Below are 18,959 nucleotides of genomic sequence, written 5' to 3'. Positions count from 1 at the left end.
CACGATTCTGGCAACTATAACTAACTACCTGGGGATTTCTATCACCATTTCCCAGATGATTGCCAATTAACCTGAGACCCTGAGATTATATAACTTGCCCAAGATCAGAATGTACAGGAACAGGTATGCTCTTTTCAGGCAGGTGAGTTGCATTAAAAGATGATAAACATGTAATGGTGATATCGATAACAATGGCAGCTAAAATTTACTGGATACCGATTATGTGACAGGCACACTTCTAGGTTCTTTTCATGCAATAACCCAATTAATCAATTAATCCTGACAACAATCCTATGAGATAGAGACTCTTACTATTCTCATTTCAGAGATGAGGAAATTGAGGCTCAGAGAGGTGGTATAACACTAGTTGGGTCAGGATTTATACCCAAGCAGTCTGACTCCAAGGCCCATGCTCTAACCAGTACAGAAATCAGCTCACTACATTGAACACCTACTATATGTCAGGAACTGTGCCAGCCTCACAGAATGCACACCCACGAGGAGCTTTCAGCCAGCTGGCGGACAGAGACAAGTCATCAGCCAATGGCAATACTAGGTCCCAGATGCAGATGCTATGGAGGGCCTAGTCTCTTGTCCTACCAGTTAAGAGGCTAAGAAGTACACAGGACCAGCAACAAGCCCAGTCTTAGAGGGATGGGGTGCAGATCTAAGAACTCAAGCCTACCCAGGGCCTGAAGGGAAAGGAGAGGGAAGAGAGAAGTGTTCCAGAAAGAGCAAAACACAGGCACGAAGGCCTGGGGGCAACCATAAGGGGTTTATGGCAGGTGAGGTGTAGGCTGGTGCTTCTCAAACTTTAATGTGCATATAGATCACCTGGAGGGCTTATTAAAATGCAGAGTCTGATTCCGCAGGTCTGGGGTGGGGCCTGAGATTCTGTATTTCTAACAAGCTCCCAGGTGATGATAACATTTCTAGTTCATGTGAGTAGCAAGCATGAATAGGTCTGTGTAGACAGGAGACTGGAAAACAGGTAAGGGATACATCACACAAAAGCCACACTGAGGAGTTTGGGCTTTCTCCTTAATGCATTGGGGAGACACTGAAGAACTTTAAGTAGGAAAGAGATACATCATATCTGCAGTTTTAAAAATGACTCTGGTTACCGAGTACGCGTGTGTATGTGTTCGGGGGAAAGGTGTGTGTGTGCAGCACATTTCTGCTCCAGAGACATAGTAATATCCAGCCCTAGAGAAGTTACCTATAAATTCTTGGTCAGATGTGAACAGAAGCAGCAGCCAGGTGGGGAAGCAGAATGGTAGGCAGTGGTTCTGAAACTTGAACAGGCAAGGAAATCACCAGGAGGGATTATTAAAACAGATTCCTGGGTCTAACCCCCAGAATGTCTCTTTCAGTAGCTCTGGAGCAGGGCCTGAGAATCTGCACTTCTAACAAGTCTGCTGGAGATGCTGGTACTGCTGGTCTTGTCTTGGGATAACACTTTGAGAACCACTGGTGTAGTGGAAAAAGCACAGGCTTTGGGGGCCATACAGATATGAATTCAAAGCCCTAACCCACCACTTCCTAGCTGTGTGACTTTGGGCAAGTTTTTTAAACTCTTTGAGTCTCTGGTTTCTTATTTGTAATAAGAAAATAGTAATACTAAACTCATGGCAGGGCGGTTGAGTGATGATGGTGGTAAGGATTAAGTAAAGTACACAGAGTGTGTGCTTGATAAGGCAGAGTGGCTTTGCTCTGGGTTGCATCGGAAGGCAGGACCAAGGAGTCCACTGCAAGGAGGGAGATGTATGCTCAATCTAAGGAAACTTCCAACAAGAGAGTTATCTAGCTAAGGAAAAGGCCATAACCATGAGCAAATCAGAGAAGGAGGTGACCAAGGAAGGAGGTGAAAGGGGATATCCCTACCCTAGTGAGGAGAGTGAACCAGAAGCCTCATTACCTCCCATAAAACTCAAGAAATTCATGATTCCCTTGAAAATATGGGACATTCCATCAACCCAAGCAACCTAAAGGTTGAACAAAACAAGGCAAAGTTCCACCCAGAGTTGGGTTCCATAAAGACATCTTTTGGGACTTCCCTGGTGGTGCAGTGGTTAAGAATCTGCCTGCCAATGGAGGGGACATGGGTTCAAGCCCTAGTCTGGGAGGACCCCACATGCCGCAGAGCAACTAAGCCCATGCGCCACAACTACTGAGCCTGCGCTCTAGAGCCCGCGAGCCACAACGACTGAGCCCACGTGCCACAATCACTGAAGCCTGCGCGCCTAGAGCTCGTGCTCCGTAACAAGAGAAGCCACCGCAATGAGAAGTCCACGCAGCACCACGAAGAGTAGCCTCTGCTCACCACAACTAGAGAAAGCCCACGCAGCAATGAAGACCCAATGCAGCCAAAAATAAATAAATAAATTTATTTTAAAAAAAAGACACCTTTTGAAGAACCTCAGGGTCAAGTAATCCAGGAGGCCAGAGAGGGGAAGTGACGTGTTCACACAGCAAATTATCTGCAGAGTAAAGGAAGTCCAGCTGTACCAAACCTGGCAGAGCTGAGTGATCAGAAGTTTGTCCCCACTGTGGGAGCCAAGCTCGGAGATAATTTGGATACCTCATGATTAGAGGTAGCCAAAGAAGAACCTGATGGCACAGATTAATTGCTTTTTGTCTCCCTTTACCCTCCCTCCCTAATTCTTTTCCTCTCCAATACTTTGTCTTCCTTGTCCCTCCCCCAATTCAATGCTTTACTACCAACAAACAAATCACTCTAGTCAGTTTCACACTTATCCTTTACTTCAGGATTATTTTGAAAAGAAAAATAATGAAGGCATACTAGTTCTACTAAATATTAAAATACAGAGCTATCCAAACTGGTATTGGAGAAGACAGAAAAGACTTCAACGTAGAAACTGAAATAAGAGCAGTATCAGAAGAAAATATAGCTATGCTTTTAAACAATCTTGACATGGAAAGTTTTCTAAGAAGAAAACAAAATCCAGAAGCTATTAAGAAAAAGAATATAAAGGAAGAAGGAAGAAAATGAAAAAAAATCACCATAGAAAAAGAAAAAGACAATTTGAATAAAAATATTTCCCACAAAGCAGCCGCATGGCACAGGGATATTGGCTCGGTGCTTTGTGACAGCCTGGAGGGGTGGGATAGGGAGGGTGGGAGGGAGGGAGATGCAAGAGGGAAGACATATGGGAACATATGTATATGTATAACTGATTCACTTTGTTATAAAGCAGAAACTAACACACCATTGTAAAGCAATTATACCCCAATAAAGATGTTTAAAAAAAAAAAAATTTCCCACACACCTGACAAAGGGCTAATTTCTTCAATACACCAAGAGCTCTTACAAACCAATAAAGGACAAATAACCCATAAGAATAAGAATGGGCAGTTAAGGGCTTCCCTGGTGGCGCAGTGGTTAGGAATCCGCCTGCCAGTGCAGGGGACATGGGCTCGAGCCCTGGTCTGGGAAGATCCCATATGCCGTGGAGCGACTAGGCCCATGCACCACAACTACTGAGCCTGTGCTCTAGAGCTCGTGAGCCACAACTACTGAAGCCCGCGCGCCTAGAGCCCATGCTCCGAAACAAGAGAGGCCACCGCAATGAGAGGCCCACACACCACAGAGACGAGTAGCCCCCGCTCGCCGCAACTAGAGAAAGCCCACACGCAGCAATGAAGACCCAACACAGCCAAAAATAAATAAATAAATAAATAAATAAGAAGTATTAAAAAAAAAAAAGAATGGGCAGTTTAAAAGAAAAAGTTCAAATGGTCAGACACAAAAAGATGCTCAACGTCATTCATAATCTAAAAACTGTAAATGAAAATAATGACATCTTTTTTACCTTTCCGAGTCACAAAGTTTAAAAAAAATCTGAATACACTAGATATAGGTAAATTTGGGGAGGGCAATTTAGCATAATATATACTTAAATGGAAGGTAGAATTATTATTGAAATACTGCCAACATAAGACATTAAGTTGAAAAAAAAAGATGCACAGCAGTGTATGTATAGCATAATCTCATTTGTCTAAATAAATTTTTTAAAAGAATGTACCAAAGCCAAAGACATCACAAGAAAAGGAAACTACAAATATTCCTCAGGAACACAGACAGAAAAATCCTTCACAAAATATTAGCAAATTGAATCCAGCAACATATAAAAAGGTTTACACATCATGGCCAAGTGGGGTTTAGCCCAGGAATGCAAGGTTGGCTTAATATCTGAAAATCAAATAATGTAATACACCATATAAATAGAATAAAGGACAAAAACTATACAATCATCACAACTGATGCAGAAAATGCACTTGACAAAATCCAACACACATTCATGATAAAAACTCTCAACAAACTAGGAATAAAAAAGAACTTCCTCAATCAGATAAATGGTAGCTTTGAAAAACCCACGGCCAACATCATACTTGATGAAAGACTGAATGCTTCCCCCTAAGAAGAGGAACAAGGCAAGGATGTCCACTTTTGCCATTTCTATTCAACACTGTTCTATAAATGCAAATAATGTGCACTAAAGCTAATAATTAAAGTCATCCAGATTAAAAGGAAAAAGTAAAAGTGCTTTTATCTGCAGATCACATATCTTGTATCTAGAAAATCCTAAGAAATCCACAAAACAACAACTAGAACTAATAAGTTGAGCCAGGTCACAGACTACAATATCAATATATAAAAATTAATTGTATTTTTACACACTAACAACAAACAATCCAAAAATAAAATTAAAATATTCCAGGGACTTCCCTGGCGGTCTTAACTACTGGACCAGGTTTGATCCCTGGTCAGGGATCTAAGATCCCACATGCTGCACGGTGCGACCAAAAAAAAGAAAAAAAATAGAAAAGAAAATAGCTCCATCCACAGTACTTCAAAAAGAATAAAATATTTAGAAATAAGTTTTCAAAAAGGACTTGTACACTGAAAAATACAAAACATTGCTAAGAAAAACAAAAGAAGATCTAAACAATTGGAGAGACATTCCACACTGGATTGGAAGACAATATTGTTAGGATGGCAATTCTCCCCAGATTAATCTATAGATTCAGTGCAATTCCTATCAAAATCCCAGTAGGCTTTTTTGTTGAAACTGACAAGTTGGCCCTGAAATTTACCTGGAAGCACAAAGGACCTAGAATATCCAAAACAACTTCAAAAAAGAACAAAACTAGAGGATTTATACTACCAATTTCTAAGCAATTATAAAGCTACAGTAATCAAGATAATGTGGTAAGGATACGCATAAAACCCAATGGAACGTGGACTTCCCTGGTGGTGCAGTGGTTAAGAATCCGCCTGCCAATGCAGGGGACATGGGTTTGAGCCCTGGTCTGGGAAGATCCCACATGGCGCAGAATAACTAAGCCCGTGTGCCACAACTACTGATCCTGTGCTCTAGAGCCTGCGAGCCACAACTACTGAGCCTGAGTGCCACAACTACTGAAGCCCACGCGCCTAGAGCCTGTGCTCCACAACGAGAAGCTACCGCAATGAGAAGCCCGTGCACCGCAACAAAGAGTAGCCCCTGCTCCCCGCAACCAAAGAAAGCCTGTGAGCAGCGATGAATACCCAACACAGCCAAAAATAAAATTAATTAATTAAAAAAATTTTTTTGTTTTGTTTTTGTTTTTGTTTTGCGGTACGTGGGCCTCTCACTGTTGTGGCCTCTCCCGTTACAGAGCACAGGCTCCGGACGCGCAGGCTCAGCGGACATGGCTCACAGGTGCAGCCGCCCTGCGGCATGTGGGATCTTCCCGAACCAGGGCACGAACCCGTGTCCCCTGCATCGGCAGGCGGACTCTCAACCACTGCACTACCAGGGAAGCCCTAAATAAATAATTAAAAAAAATAAAACAAAAAAAACCCAATGGAACAAAATTAAAAGTCTAGAGATAAATCTTTGCATTTACAGTAAATTGACTTTCAACAAAGTTGCCAAAGCAATTCAATAGGGAAAGGATAGCCTTTTCAACAAATGGTACTTGGACAATTGGGTAACCACGTGCAAAAGGAACCTCACATCACATACAAAAATTAACTAAAAATAGATCATAGACCTAAACATAAAAGCTAAAATGATAAAACTTCTTGGAGAAAATCTGTGCCCCTGGGTTAGGCAAAGATGTTTTAGATACAACACCAAAAGCACAACCTATATTTTAAAAAACTGATAAATTGAATTTCATCAAAATTTAAAACTTTTATACTTCAAAAGATATCATTAAGAAAATGAGGACTTCCCTGGTGGTGCAGTGGTTAAGAAACCACCTGCCAATGCAGGGGACACGGGTTCGAGCCCTGGTCCGGGAAGATCCCACATGCCGTGGAGCAACTAAGCCCATGCGTCACAGCTACTGAGCCTGCGCTTAGAGCCCGCAAGCCACAACTACTGAGCCCACGTGCCACAACTACTGAAGCCTGTGCGCCTAGAGCCTGTGCTCCGCAACAAGAGAAGCCACCGCAATGAGAAACCCGCGCACCACAACGAAGAGTAGCCCCTGCTCGCCACAACTAGAGAAAGCCTGCGCGCAGCAACGAAGACCCAATGCAGCCAAAAATAGATAAATCAATAAATTTAAAAAAAAAAAAAAGAAAATGAAAAACAGGCCACAGACTAGGAGAAAAACCTTTGTAAATCACATATCTGATAGGGGACTTGCATCCAGAATATATAAAGTTTGGCAGTATCTTTAAAGAGTTAAACATAAACTTACCATACTATCCAGTAATTCCAATCCTAGGCATTTACCCAAAAGAAAAGGAAATACATGTCCATACAATGACTTGCACATGAACGTTCCGAACAGCTTTGATCACAACAGTCCAAAATTGGAAACAACCCAAACACCCATCAATTGGTGAATGGATAAACAAAATGTAGTATAGCTGTACAATGGAATACTATTCAGCAATAAAAACTACCAATTCATGTTACAACATGGATGAACCTCAAAAATATTATGCTAGGTAGAAGCCAGATGTGAAAGTCTATGTACTACATGATTTCACTTACATGAAATGCCCAGAAAAGGCAAATCTATAGAGACAGAAAGCAGATCAGTGGTTGGCTGGCTGTGGGAACAGTGTTATTGGCTGCAAGTGTCAATCCCTTGACTGTAAGGGAATTTGTTGGGGTGACAGAAATGTCTAAAACTTTGTGTCATTATGAAGATGGTTGTATAAGTCTATATGAAAAATTATTGAACTGTACACTTAAAATGGGTAATTTTATGGTGTTAAATGATACCTTCATAAACCTGAAGAAAAAAAAATCAGCTAGGGGGAGGTATAGACAAAACAAGTTTGGCAATATAATAGCAATTGTTGAAGTTGGGTAATGGGTTATAGAGGTTCTTTATACTATTTCTTCTACTTTTGTGTATGTTGGAAAATTTTTATAACAAAAGGTTTTTAAAAATAGACGTTTTATGTGCATAAAGATGTTCTGGAGAAACATTTTTTTAAAAATCAAAGACTACACCTGATGAATGGATGGTGGGGTAGCTGAGTGACTTTCTTTTCATTTATAGCTTTCATACTTTTTCCCACGTATATGGATCACCTATATTCAAAATAAATACACTGACACTTTAAGAAGGGGAAGGCTGCCTCTGAAAATACTTGGGCAAGTTCCCCCAAAGATGTGCAGAAAATGGGAGCTACAAGGTAAGAATGATGCAGAGGAGATTCTGAAGCCAGGTGTGTGGGTAACCAGACCAGATCAGTAATTCTTAATCTTGGGGAAGTGTTGCAAATCCCCCTAAGAATCTTAAAAAGCTACAGACGCTGCTCCCAGAAAAAAACACTCCGAAATGCAGAATCTGACGTATGATTCCAAGAGGATCAAAGGACCTAGAAGTTCACGGGCCCTTGATAAAGACCCCTGTACTGGATCCCCTTCCAACTTTTGCGATTATCTGACTTAATTACCTCTGTAGCCCTGACAGCCTCATAGAGGATGTTTGACCCATATTTCATTTCTGTAAGGAAATTAGGGAGAAGCAAAGTACCTGCTTCTTGGGAAATTCCTTTATATCTTCCTTTAATTTTTAATTGATCACCACAGGAACTCTCACATGAGGTTCAGTTTGAAAAGTCAATTAAGTATTTAGGAAACATCTGCTGCACGTTCAGAGCCATGAAAGGAGCAGAGTCCTAGGAGAGGTGAACCAGTCCATTCAACGTTATTTTGCTTTACTTGGTTTCCAAGTCACAAGACTGCAAAGGCAGCATGTCAAGGAACAAGGTGATGGCAATCTAGAAGCCCTTGTGCTGTAATCTAACACCCTATCACTGGCAAAGATATGGGTGACCTGAAAAGTTATAAAGCTCGAGAGGCCTAAGAATCAAGGTCTTGCCCTCCCTATCTACTTTATTCTTGGGGGCTGGGCACGCAGAAAATTTTCTCCTAAACAACAGCCCAATGAAGGACTACTAGGACCAAAAATCACCCTTCACCCCCTGCCCAAATTTGCACCACCCAGTTTGAAAGGTATGAACAATTAACTTCTTCCAAAGAAAATAGGAAGTTTCCCCTGAGAACTGAAAATTATTTCATTCACTCATATTTCTCTGTGGGCAGAAGTTAACCTTTTGTTTTCTGGAGCCCTCTGCCTTACAGTCGTCTTTCCCATAAACAGCATCACCTAGAGATAGAGTCTGGCCAATCTGAACAGCCTTCCTGGTTTCCATTCCATGCCTTTCCCGCTGCAAAAGCAGCACCTTCCCTTAAGAGTACGCTAGATTCTTCTTTTTCCTTTTCAAAGATACAGTCACCATTTTAAGATCACTCAGTAACTGCTCCCCAGGGCTGCGAAGAACAAAGAAAAAGAAAAAGGCTTTGGGGCACAGTTTGCCAACAGTTAACTGAAATCAGTTACCTAATCAGTTAAAGCTCCCTAAGAATTCAACCACACATGAAGGACAGCTAAAGACCTCAGGAAGAAAAACAAACAAACAAATGAACCAAAACAATCACACAAGCAAAAAAACCAAACCAGACCAAATTAGCCACAGGAGACTGAAAATGTAGCCTTTATTTCAGAGCCCAAAGACACAGAATAGCTGTTGAGCAGAGACACACAAAAAGACTCAAAACTGTTCTTTGGGGGTAGGGAACAACCCACAGCAGGCTGTGGAAGTCCAGGGGAAACTAGTAACTACCCTCACCAAGCAAAAGACAACCAGGCCCAAACCTTGAGGCTAGCAAGTGCAGAAACAAAACATAAAAAATGCACTGACCTTCCCTCTCCCCCTGGGTATTTGTAAAAGGACTCTCAGCCCAAGCAATAGGCTTAGATGGTGCATCTCCTAAAGACTTCAAACCATGGAGTAGGAAAGTTACAGAGCGCTCTCTTTGCACTAGGCATGTTCATCTCATATTTCATTTAATCATCACAACAATCCTCTGAGGAGAGTATCATCCTCGTTTTAAAAATAAGGCAACCGGGCTTCCCTGGTGGCTCAGTGGTTAGGAATCCGCCTGCCAATGCAGGGGAGGTGGGTTCGAGCCCTGGTCCGGGAGGATCCCATATGCCGCAAAGCAACTAAGCCCGTGTGCCCCAACTACTGAGCCTGTGCCCTAGAGCCTGTGAGCCACAACTTCTGAGCCCACGTGCCACAACTACTGAAGCCCACGCACCTAGAGGCCGTGCTCCACAACAAGAGAAGTCACTGCAATGAGAAGCCTGCGCACCACAACGAAGAGCAGCCCCCGCTCGCCGCAACTAGAGAAAGCCCGCGCGCAGTAACGAAGACCCAACGTAGCCAAAAAAAAAAAGGTAAAAATAGGGAAACCGATTCGGATGAAAAAGTTTTGGTTTTTTTTTTTTTTTTTTGCGGTACACGGGCCTCTCACTGTTGTGGCCTCTCCCGTTGCGGAGCACAGGCCCCGGATGCGCAGGCTCAGCGGCCATGGCTCACGGGCCCAGCCGCTCCGCGGCATGTGGGATCTTCCCGGACCAGGGCACGAACCCGTGTCCCCTGCATCGGCAGGCGGACTCTTAGCCACTGCGCCACCAGGGAAGCCCGGATGAAAAAGCTTTAAAGATGTATGGTGGTGATAGTTGCACAATAATGTGAATGTACTTAATGCCACTGTACACTTAAAATAGCTAAAATGATAAATTTTATGTTATGTCTATTTTACCACAATAAAAAAATGTTTTTAAAGTAACAGGTTTAAAGAAGCAAATAGTTTTACCAAAGTCATAAAACCAATCAGTGCCAGATTCTAGCCCAGGTCCTTAGACCAAGCCTTAGTTTCTTCATTTGTAAAATGGGCTTTTGTAAGGATTAGATGGAATAATGGATGAGCCTATGGTTTATCAACTGAAATGTATCTTGTGAGCAGAAATTTCCCCTTCAAAGTTAGGTAACATAGGGGATTACCACACCTTTTCATATTGCTTTTGAATCAGAATGTCAAAATAGGAAAAATGTTATAGAGACTACCTCATTCAGGGGTTGCAAGTTCAACCACCTCGAGGGGCCAGGCAAGATACCTAAATGGTGAAGGAAGGAACAGGACATGAGGGAGTGGAAGAGAAAATGACGAACTGGGTCCTGCATGGGGAATGCTCCTGACAGGGGACTTGGGCCCAAATTTTCAAGAAAAAATGAAAATTTAGAGTTTTTGTAATGTGAAATCTCCCAATTATTAAATATTGGTAACTAATTAGAAAACATTTAAAGTCCTGTGCCTGCCAATCTCTGTCCTCCACCCCCACCACCCCAATCAAATCCATATGAAGATGCGGTCCATAAATTGTCTATTTATAGCATCTGATCTACTTCATTAGAAACTGAGGCCCAAAGACGTTAAGTGACTTGCCAGGGCACCCAGACTCCCTTCCAAACTGGCTTACGAATTCAGCTCCAATTTGTGATTTGATTTTGTTTTTTAAGAACTGCTAGTAGCATTTAGCATAGTCTCTGAATACAAAACCTTCAGACTTCAAACCCTGGGAGGTCTGTCAGTTTAATGCTCGGGCATAGGTGAGAAATCATGGTAGGGGGCAGAGAAGGAAGCAATGAAGAGGAATGAGACGGAACCAAGAAGTCGTGGGTGTCCCCAGCCGTGCCCCACTTGGGAAATACCAGTGTCAGCAAATGGTTCAGGGATCAAAGCAGGTTTGGGGTGGTAGGTGGCTCCTACCATTCGTCTACGGCCAGATGGCCCTGTTCATCCTGGGTCCTTCCCACCTTCCTGCCAGTGCCCAGAGATCAAAACTCAACCTTCTCCAACATTCTGTGACCTGCTTCTTTAATGCTGAGATCAAAGGGGAACTTTTGTCCAAGTTGTAAAAGAGAAACCAAGAGGCAACTTAATGCCATCTCTGCCTTCTCTGGACTTCCTGAGGGGATTAAGGGCACTCCTTTAAAGGGATTCCTCAGAGAAACACATTTGTACCAAGGCCTGGTGTCGGCGCCTCAGCTCCAAAGACGCAGTGACTCCTGCAGAACATGTGCCAGGTGGAGCAACTCGAGAGAGCAGACAACACAACCAACAGACAGCCGCTTGGGAAGACCACAGGGATTATGGTCATGAAAAAAAAAAAATCAATCTGATTTTATAGGCATATTAGCAAAAATCACCTTAAATACAAGTACTGTAAACCACAAAATTTTCAACCAAGACTTTAGAAATCCTCAAGTCTAAATCTTAATTTCACATATGACATGTGTTGAAACAAACCAAAAAAGCCAAAATAATCTGCCCCAGGCTACACGGTGGATCAGTGGCAGTGCTGGGACTAAGCGCCGGCTGCTGACTCCTGCTCCAGTGCTCTTTCCTCAATGGGCCAATGCCCATCCACGTGTGAGGCGCAGGGGAGACAGCAACTTGCCACACACAGGACTGGTAGCAGAGTCCAGGCCTCCTGCCTCTTGTTCCAGGCCTCTATCATCCAGATTCCATCACTAAAAACGGCTCCTGTGCTTCTGACTGGGTTGGGGGGCCGGTGCGGGATGGGACGGGGGGCGGGGGGGAACTGGCTAGCACTGCTTCCATCTGCTCAAAGGAACCCTGAGGTCATTCAGGCCATTCCCCTGCCTCCGGACTGGATCAAACCCAAGTAACCTCAAAACAGTGAGAACTGACCCAGCAGTTCCACTCCTAGGTATATACCCAAGAAAACTGAGAACCTATGTTCACGCAAAAACTTGTACACAAAATGTTCATACCAGCGTTATTCGTAACAGCCAAAAAGTGGAAACGATCCCAAAGTCTACCAACGGATGAAAGGATAAACAAAACGAGGTCTATCCATACAATGGAATATTATTTGACCATAAAAAGGAATGAAATATTGATACATGCTACAACATGGATGACGTTTGAAAACATTATGCCATGTTAAAAAAAAAAAAAGTCAGATACAAAACACCACATATTGTTTGATTCCATTTATATGAAATGTCCAGAAAAGAAAAATCTATACAGACAGAAAGTATATTAGTGGTTGCCAGGGACTGGTGGGAAAGGGGGAGTGGGAAGTGGCTGCTAATGGGTTTCTTTATGGGGTGATGAAAATGTTCTGGAAGTAGATAGCAGTGAAGGTTACACAACTTTGTGAATATACTAAAAACCACTGAACTGTAAACTTTAAAAGGGTGAATTTTATGGTATATGAATTATAATCCAATAAAAAGGGAAAAAGATAAAACCCAAAACAGTATAAACAATGATTATGTGAGAGAAATACACAGAGTTTTATTCTCCAAATGGAGGTTTCCAGACTCCTGAGATGCCTACAAATGCACTCAATGGACATTTCCCAAGTTCCACGAAAATAATATTCCCCAAAGCATATTCCATATGATCAAGAATTCCATAAGGAGTGAGACATGAGCCTGCTTCTCACCTCAGACCCAGCTAGATCAACTCAGTATCCTGTAACTTTATAGAGTCATCTAAATCCAGGGCAGGAGGAAGGCAGGAAAACTAGAGAGCTTCAGTTTACACCAGCCACCTACTCCTATGCTGCAGGAAGTTCAGGAAATCCCACTGTGCTAACACAGACCTGGGGGGTGGCAGCCAACCCCTGGGGAAGAAGAACCAATCACTAAGGAGGGGAAGGGGGAAAAACACATCAATACCACTTGAAACTTGCGTCCACAGCCCTAACTTGCAAAACAAAAGAATAAACCAAAACCCAGCATGTTCCCACGGTCACTGAATCTATTAGCTCACTTCCTCTTTCGTTGTATGACTTGCCTCAAAACCCAGATACCCCAAAGCAGATAGATCCACACACTTCCATTCCTGACAGCTGTGCAACAACCTATGTGTACGAGGGTGTGGGGACTGTTCTGACTTCCGTGTAATAAAGTGCTTAACACAGACCAAGCTCAAGTCCATCTGCCCACTCTGCCTGTCACACATATCCCCCTGTAATAAACTTGCTTCCATGCCTTTTCACCATTGCATCAAACGTGAAGTTTCTCACGTGCACTCTTTAAAATGGCCTCTGTGGGTCACTGTATACATTACATCCTCAGTTTCTTGAAATCAGTTACAGTATTCACCATGAAAGCACAGGACGACACTCCCAGGTGGCACAACAAACATGAAATCACTGTGCTTTCCACTGTGCTTAGAATAAAATCCAAACTCCTTTCCATTGTTTCTCTGCAGGCTGAGAACAAGCCGGCTCCCTCAATGTAACGTTCTGGAGAGGATGGGAAGGCGAAGCACCTAACAGAACAGTCTTTCAAAATGCAGTCCACAGACTATAAACTGTAGGCTACAACCCACCACAATTATAGGCATGCTTCTAGAAACACAGCTCTTCCTGCCTCTCTCCCATTTCCTCTTGTATCATTCTCTGCACCACACCCTGACTCCTCAGCATGTTTCAGTCCCTCCAGCCTTCTGTGTTCCTCAAACATACTCTTTCCCACCTTGGCCCTTTACGCCTGCCATCTCCTTTACCTGGAACACTCTTTGCATTGCTAGTTCCTTCTTGTCAGTCAGGTCTCAACTCATGTCACTTTCTCTGAGAAGACTTCTCTGACCACTTAATGCAAAGCAGGTGCCTCACCCTGTCACCCCCAATCACTACCATTTCACCTTGCCATCTTCACAGCACTTACTACTATCCGACACTACCTTGTTCATGTATTTGTTTACTTACTCACTGCCTGTCTCCTCAGACTAGAAAGGCTCCACGAAGGTAGGGACCTTGACCCTCTAATTCACCAGAACATCTCTAGGTCTTGGCACAGAGCAGGCCCTCAAATATTTGTTGATTAAATAAATGTGTACCAGAAATATGTTAACTTATTACCTCTTAAAAACCTCAGAATAGGGCAGGAATTTCCCAGTGCAATGCAATAAATGCCATTTTATTGAACTTTTGTAAAAGCGGGTGTGACTTTTCCTGTTACGTTCTTATGCCATTCTTGTTCTGAATGTGGTCCAGAAAAAACATGGGTTTCAACATACCACTTTTGGGATTTTTATCAGGCAGGACTGTGAAGACTTTTACCTGACCTCTGAGGTTCTAAGCAAGGAATCCCTTCATTAAACAAAAAGGATAATTTATCAGTTGGTTAACAGAAGGAGGGAAATTTGTTATCAGCCAATATCCTACCCTTGTTTGGAGAAAATCAACACCAAAGAATTTAAACAACAATCTTCTTTACTGAAGTCAAATGTCCTTTGTGTGCACTCCCAGGATGCAATTATCTGCTGAGGAAGCAACATACAGGAACACCCAGACAATCACTCTGGACTAAGTGACTTCAGTTTTGGTTCTGGTCTCTTGACAAGTAGAATGTGAGCCGAGCTTCTGGAAGAAGAAAGGGCCAGTCCTTCATAGATCTACTTCCAGCGTTCTGTACCAGAAGCCAGCAAGTTCTGACCCACTTTCCAGGCACAGCTTATCCACATACCCTTATTCACACACAGGCTTCATCCTAAAGAGCTGTGTGGCCCTGTAGGGGCATGGGAAGGGGAGGGGGCCAGGCGGGGCTGGTACAGTGTTTTTCGAAACGTAGTTACAGACCACCTCGATCATAATCACTACAGTGCTAATAAAAGTGCAGATTCCTGGGCATCATCTAGCCCCAAGGAATTAGAATCTTTGGAAACTGCATTTTTAACAAGCCTCCAAGCACACACCCCGAGTCTTATGCACAGTTAAGTTTGAAAACCAGTGGGATAAAAGCTCCCTATGAGAGAGGCAGGGAGTTGAGAGAAGGCAGGAGAAATGATTAGGGAAGAATCTGGGGATGGAGGATGGGGGGGTGGGCAAAGGCATGCTTCCGGGTATCGGCAGTCAAGACAAGTGCGCGGTGGGAACACCTGAGGGTACAGGTGAAGACAGGGCTCTGGAAAAGATCTGACACAGGATTTGGGCTGGGAGGTTGGTCAGAGGTGAGGACGCATCCGCGGACTGGTCAAGACAGTGGGGAGGCGGAGAGAGCAGGGTCTGGACGTGAGAGGGAGGAGCGAAGGTGGGAATAACTGGGGGCTCTTCAGAGAGATCAGGGCTGGAAAGTGAAAACTGGGAAATGGGAGTCACAGGACGCGGAGACCAAAGCCAGAATAGGAACCGACGGAGGCGGTGTTTGAGACCTTTGCTCCGACCCAGTGCCTCCCCCAAAACTTCGGGCCTTGACAAGACTGAGTGCGGGGCAAAGGCCGCAGAGGGGGAGTTTGGGGGAGTCAAGCCCTGTCAGGGATGTCCCTCAGGCCTGCACTAGGAGTCCCTGAGGTGGCTCGGGCCAGGCATGGGACGCCGGAAAGTCCTGGGATCTCCCGGAGGGCCCCGCTCCATCTCCGGCTCCCGGAGCCTCCTTCACTCACCATCGCAGCCGCCATCTTGGATCCACGTGTCGTCGTAGTGACGTCAGCGGAAGTAGTGTTTCCCTGGTTACGGAGTTAAACTCCGCAAGGTGCTGCCCGCCTTCAGTCGCTCCTTTCGTGGCGGTGAGTGGAGGGGCAAAGAAGACTTGGCTGCTGATCGGTAGCTTGGTCTGGGGAGTCAGGTCGCTGATTAGGTGAAAAGAGAGAATGGTGTAACTACGGGAGCCATGTTAGCTCCTGGCAGAGCCTGCTCCTCCCACTCTTGACATTGCATTGTGGGTAATAGAGATGTGAGTAAACGCACTTGTTTTGTGGACTCCATTTTTACTATTGGCAGGAAGACCCGTTGCCAGGGTTACCTGAGGCCCCTGATATGGGTGAGTGGGATGGGTACCAGGGCTCTATTAGCAGAATAATTTGTAATTATATATTTAATTACTTGCTTGAATATCCTATATCCTCTCCAATAAAATATAATTCCTATGTGGGTAGGATCCTGCCTTTTATTTAACCTCGCTCTGCCTCATTCTCATCTGTGAAATGCGGAGGGGATGATTATAATACCTTCATCATACGTTTATGATGAGGATCCAATGACATAATGTTACGTACTGTTATTCAATAAATAATTGTCATTAGACTCTTATGTATACTCCTTCTGGCATACGTTAGGTGCCCAACACAATACACTACTTATTAAATGAATGAAGGAAAAGCAGCATCTTTAATGGAGGGAAACATCTTTGAATGTGGACTTAACCATGTGCTACTTACCTAAGTGTGTGACTCGAGGCAAGTCACTCATCCTTCCTAAGCCTCAGTTTCCAGTAGCTGGAAAAGGAGACCCAAAGAGTTGTGGAGTTAAAATTGGGAGAGACCTGAAAGTTCTCTTGGTCCATGTATCACTGTAAGGTGGATACAGTACCAGTGCTATCTGCAACTGTTAGGGAAAGTTGTAAAAGAATAATCATGGTGGGACTTCCCTGGTGGCGCAGTGGTTAAGAATCCACCTGCCAATGCAGGGAACACGGGTTCGAGCCCTGGGCCGGGAAGATCCCACATGCCGCGGAGCGGAGCAGCTTAACCCGTGTGTCACAACTACTGAGCCCGCGTGTGGCAACTACTGAAGCCCGCGTGCCTAGAGCCCGTGCTTTGCAACATGAGAAGCCTGCACACGGCAACAAAGAGCAGCCCCCGCTCGCTGCAACTAGAGAAAGCCCATGCTCAGCAGCAAAGACCCAACACAGCCAAAAATAAATTAATTAATTTTAAAAAGACAAAAGAATAATAATGGTTAATAATAATAATCACTTACTGAACATTTGTTGTGTGCTGCAGCGTTTAGCATTACGCTAAAACTATTCATAAGACTCTCTTATCTAATCCTACCTCTTGGCAGGGGGCAGTTGAACTCTGTTGCCCACCTACAGGCACCATTATGGTGGATTGCCAGACAAAGAAGGCTGCCAACAAGTCTTCCCATCTTTTCGTGGGCATACTGTTTCTCCCGCCAAGAGGTAGACTCTTGTTCTCTTCCTTTTGAATCTGGCTGGCCACATCATTTGCTTTAGCCAATAGAATGTGGTACAGATGACGCTGCCAGTTCTGGGTCTAAGCCTTAAGAGACTTGGCAGCTTCTGTTTCCATCATCTTGGGTCTAAAGATGTGTGGCTACCCAGCTGGAGAGCCACATGGAGAGGGAGAGAGGCCCAGGCACCTCCTCAAGTTACTCTGGAAATTCTAGTTGAGCACTAGGCATACAAATGGAGTCATCATGGACATTCTAACCCTAGCTGAACTGCCAACAGAATACAGCCACATGCATAACCTTATCTGACACTATATGGAAGAAAAAAACTGCCCAGCTGAGCTCGGTTGTTTTAGATTTTGGAGTGGTTTCTCATGCAGCAATAGATAATTGAAACATACACTTATTAACTCTTGTGACCCACACAGCTATCCTGAAGAAGAGCACAACAGATAAATCCCCAAGGGGGAAGAAGTTTGAGAGACTAGGGGGGGAAATTTGCCTGGAGTTTCATAGCTAGTAAGCCATAGGTTCCAAACTTGCAATCAGTTCTCCTGGAGCTTGAATCCTGGGTGTTTCCCACCATTTCTGGATGCCTGAAGAAGGATGACTGATAAGGAACAAAGTTCCGTGAATGGCATATTCCTCAGTATTTCCATTTCCCCCCTCATACTTTCTGTTTTTCCCATAGGGCTTTCATGACCCAGTCTCCTTTAGTAACATACATACATCAGAATCTTGGAGTAAGACTGTTTGGGTTTAGATCCCATCTCTGTCACCACCACCCCCAGCTCCATGGTATGGGCAAATTTCACTTTTCCCGTAATTTTTTTTATTGTAAAATATACATCACATAAAATTTACCATTTTAATCACTTTTAAGTGTACAATTCAGTGGTATCAAGTACATTCACAGTCTTGGGCAGTCATTACTACCCTCCATCTCCGGAAACTTTTCTTCATCCCAAACTGAAACTCTGTACCCATTAAACTCTAACTCTGCATTATACCTTCCCCTCAGCCCCTGGTAACCACTATTCTACTTTCTGTCTCTATGAATTTGCCTGTTCTAGATACCTCATATAAATGGAATTATGCAATATTTGTCCTTTTGTGTCTGGCTTATTTCATTTAGCATGATGTCTTCAAGTTTCATTCATGTTGTAGCATGTATCAGAATTTTATTCCTTAAGACATTTGGGTGGTTTCTACCTTTTGGCTATTGTAAATAATGCTGCTATGAAATATCTGTTCAAATCCCTGCTTTCACTTCTTTTAGGTGTACCCACAGAAGTGGAATTGCTGAATCATATGGTAATTCTATGTTTAACTTTTTGAGGAACTGCTATACTATTTCCCACAGTGGCTGTATCATTTTACATTCCCATCAGTTATGCACAAGGGTTCTAATTTCTCCACATCCTCACCAACACTTGTTATTTTCTGTTGTCGTTGTTATATTTAATAATAACCATGCTAATGGGTGTGAAGATGGGCAAGTTTTTTAACCTCTCTAAACCTCAACTTCCTCATCTGTAGAGCATGGATCATAAAAGACCTTACCTCGTAGGATGGTTATGTGGGCTGAATAAGTTAATATATGTCAAAAGATTAGA

General features: G+C 43.5%; 1 protein-coding gene across 3 annotated transcripts in view; it reads right to left on the bottom strand.

Moving 5' to 3' along the window:
* TM9SF4 (transmembrane 9 superfamily member 4) overlaps positions 1 to 15,983 on the bottom strand; it is a 56,741-nt gene extending 40,758 nt beyond the window's left edge. Inside the window, exon 1 of one of the 3 annotated variants that reach the window (XM_089896685.1) lies at positions 15,816 to 15,983. In XM_089896685.1, coding sequence (XP_089752811.1) covers positions 15,816 to 15,830 — 15 coding nt within the window. In that variant the 5' untranslated portion in view covers positions 15,831 to 15,983. Of the gene's footprint in view, positions 1 to 14,598; positions 15,109 to 15,815 lie in introns of those variants that run through there. The other 2 variants (XM_022592715.3, XM_022592716.2) reach the window with 2 other exon arrangements.
* Positions 15,984 to 18,959: the final 2,976 nt, after the last annotated feature.

This window comes from Delphinapterus leucas, chromosome 15, assembly GCF_059928025.1.
Source record: "Delphinapterus leucas isolate spDelLeu-1000000601 "Yukka" chromosome 15, BTC_Dleu_Yukka2, whole genome shotgun sequence".
NCBI classification, from domain to species: Eukaryota; Metazoa; Chordata; class Mammalia; order Artiodactyla; family Monodontidae; genus Delphinapterus; species Delphinapterus leucas.
The sequence above is the reverse complement of the archived record's forward strand: the minus strand, read 5'-3'. Positions and strand labels throughout refer to the sequence as shown.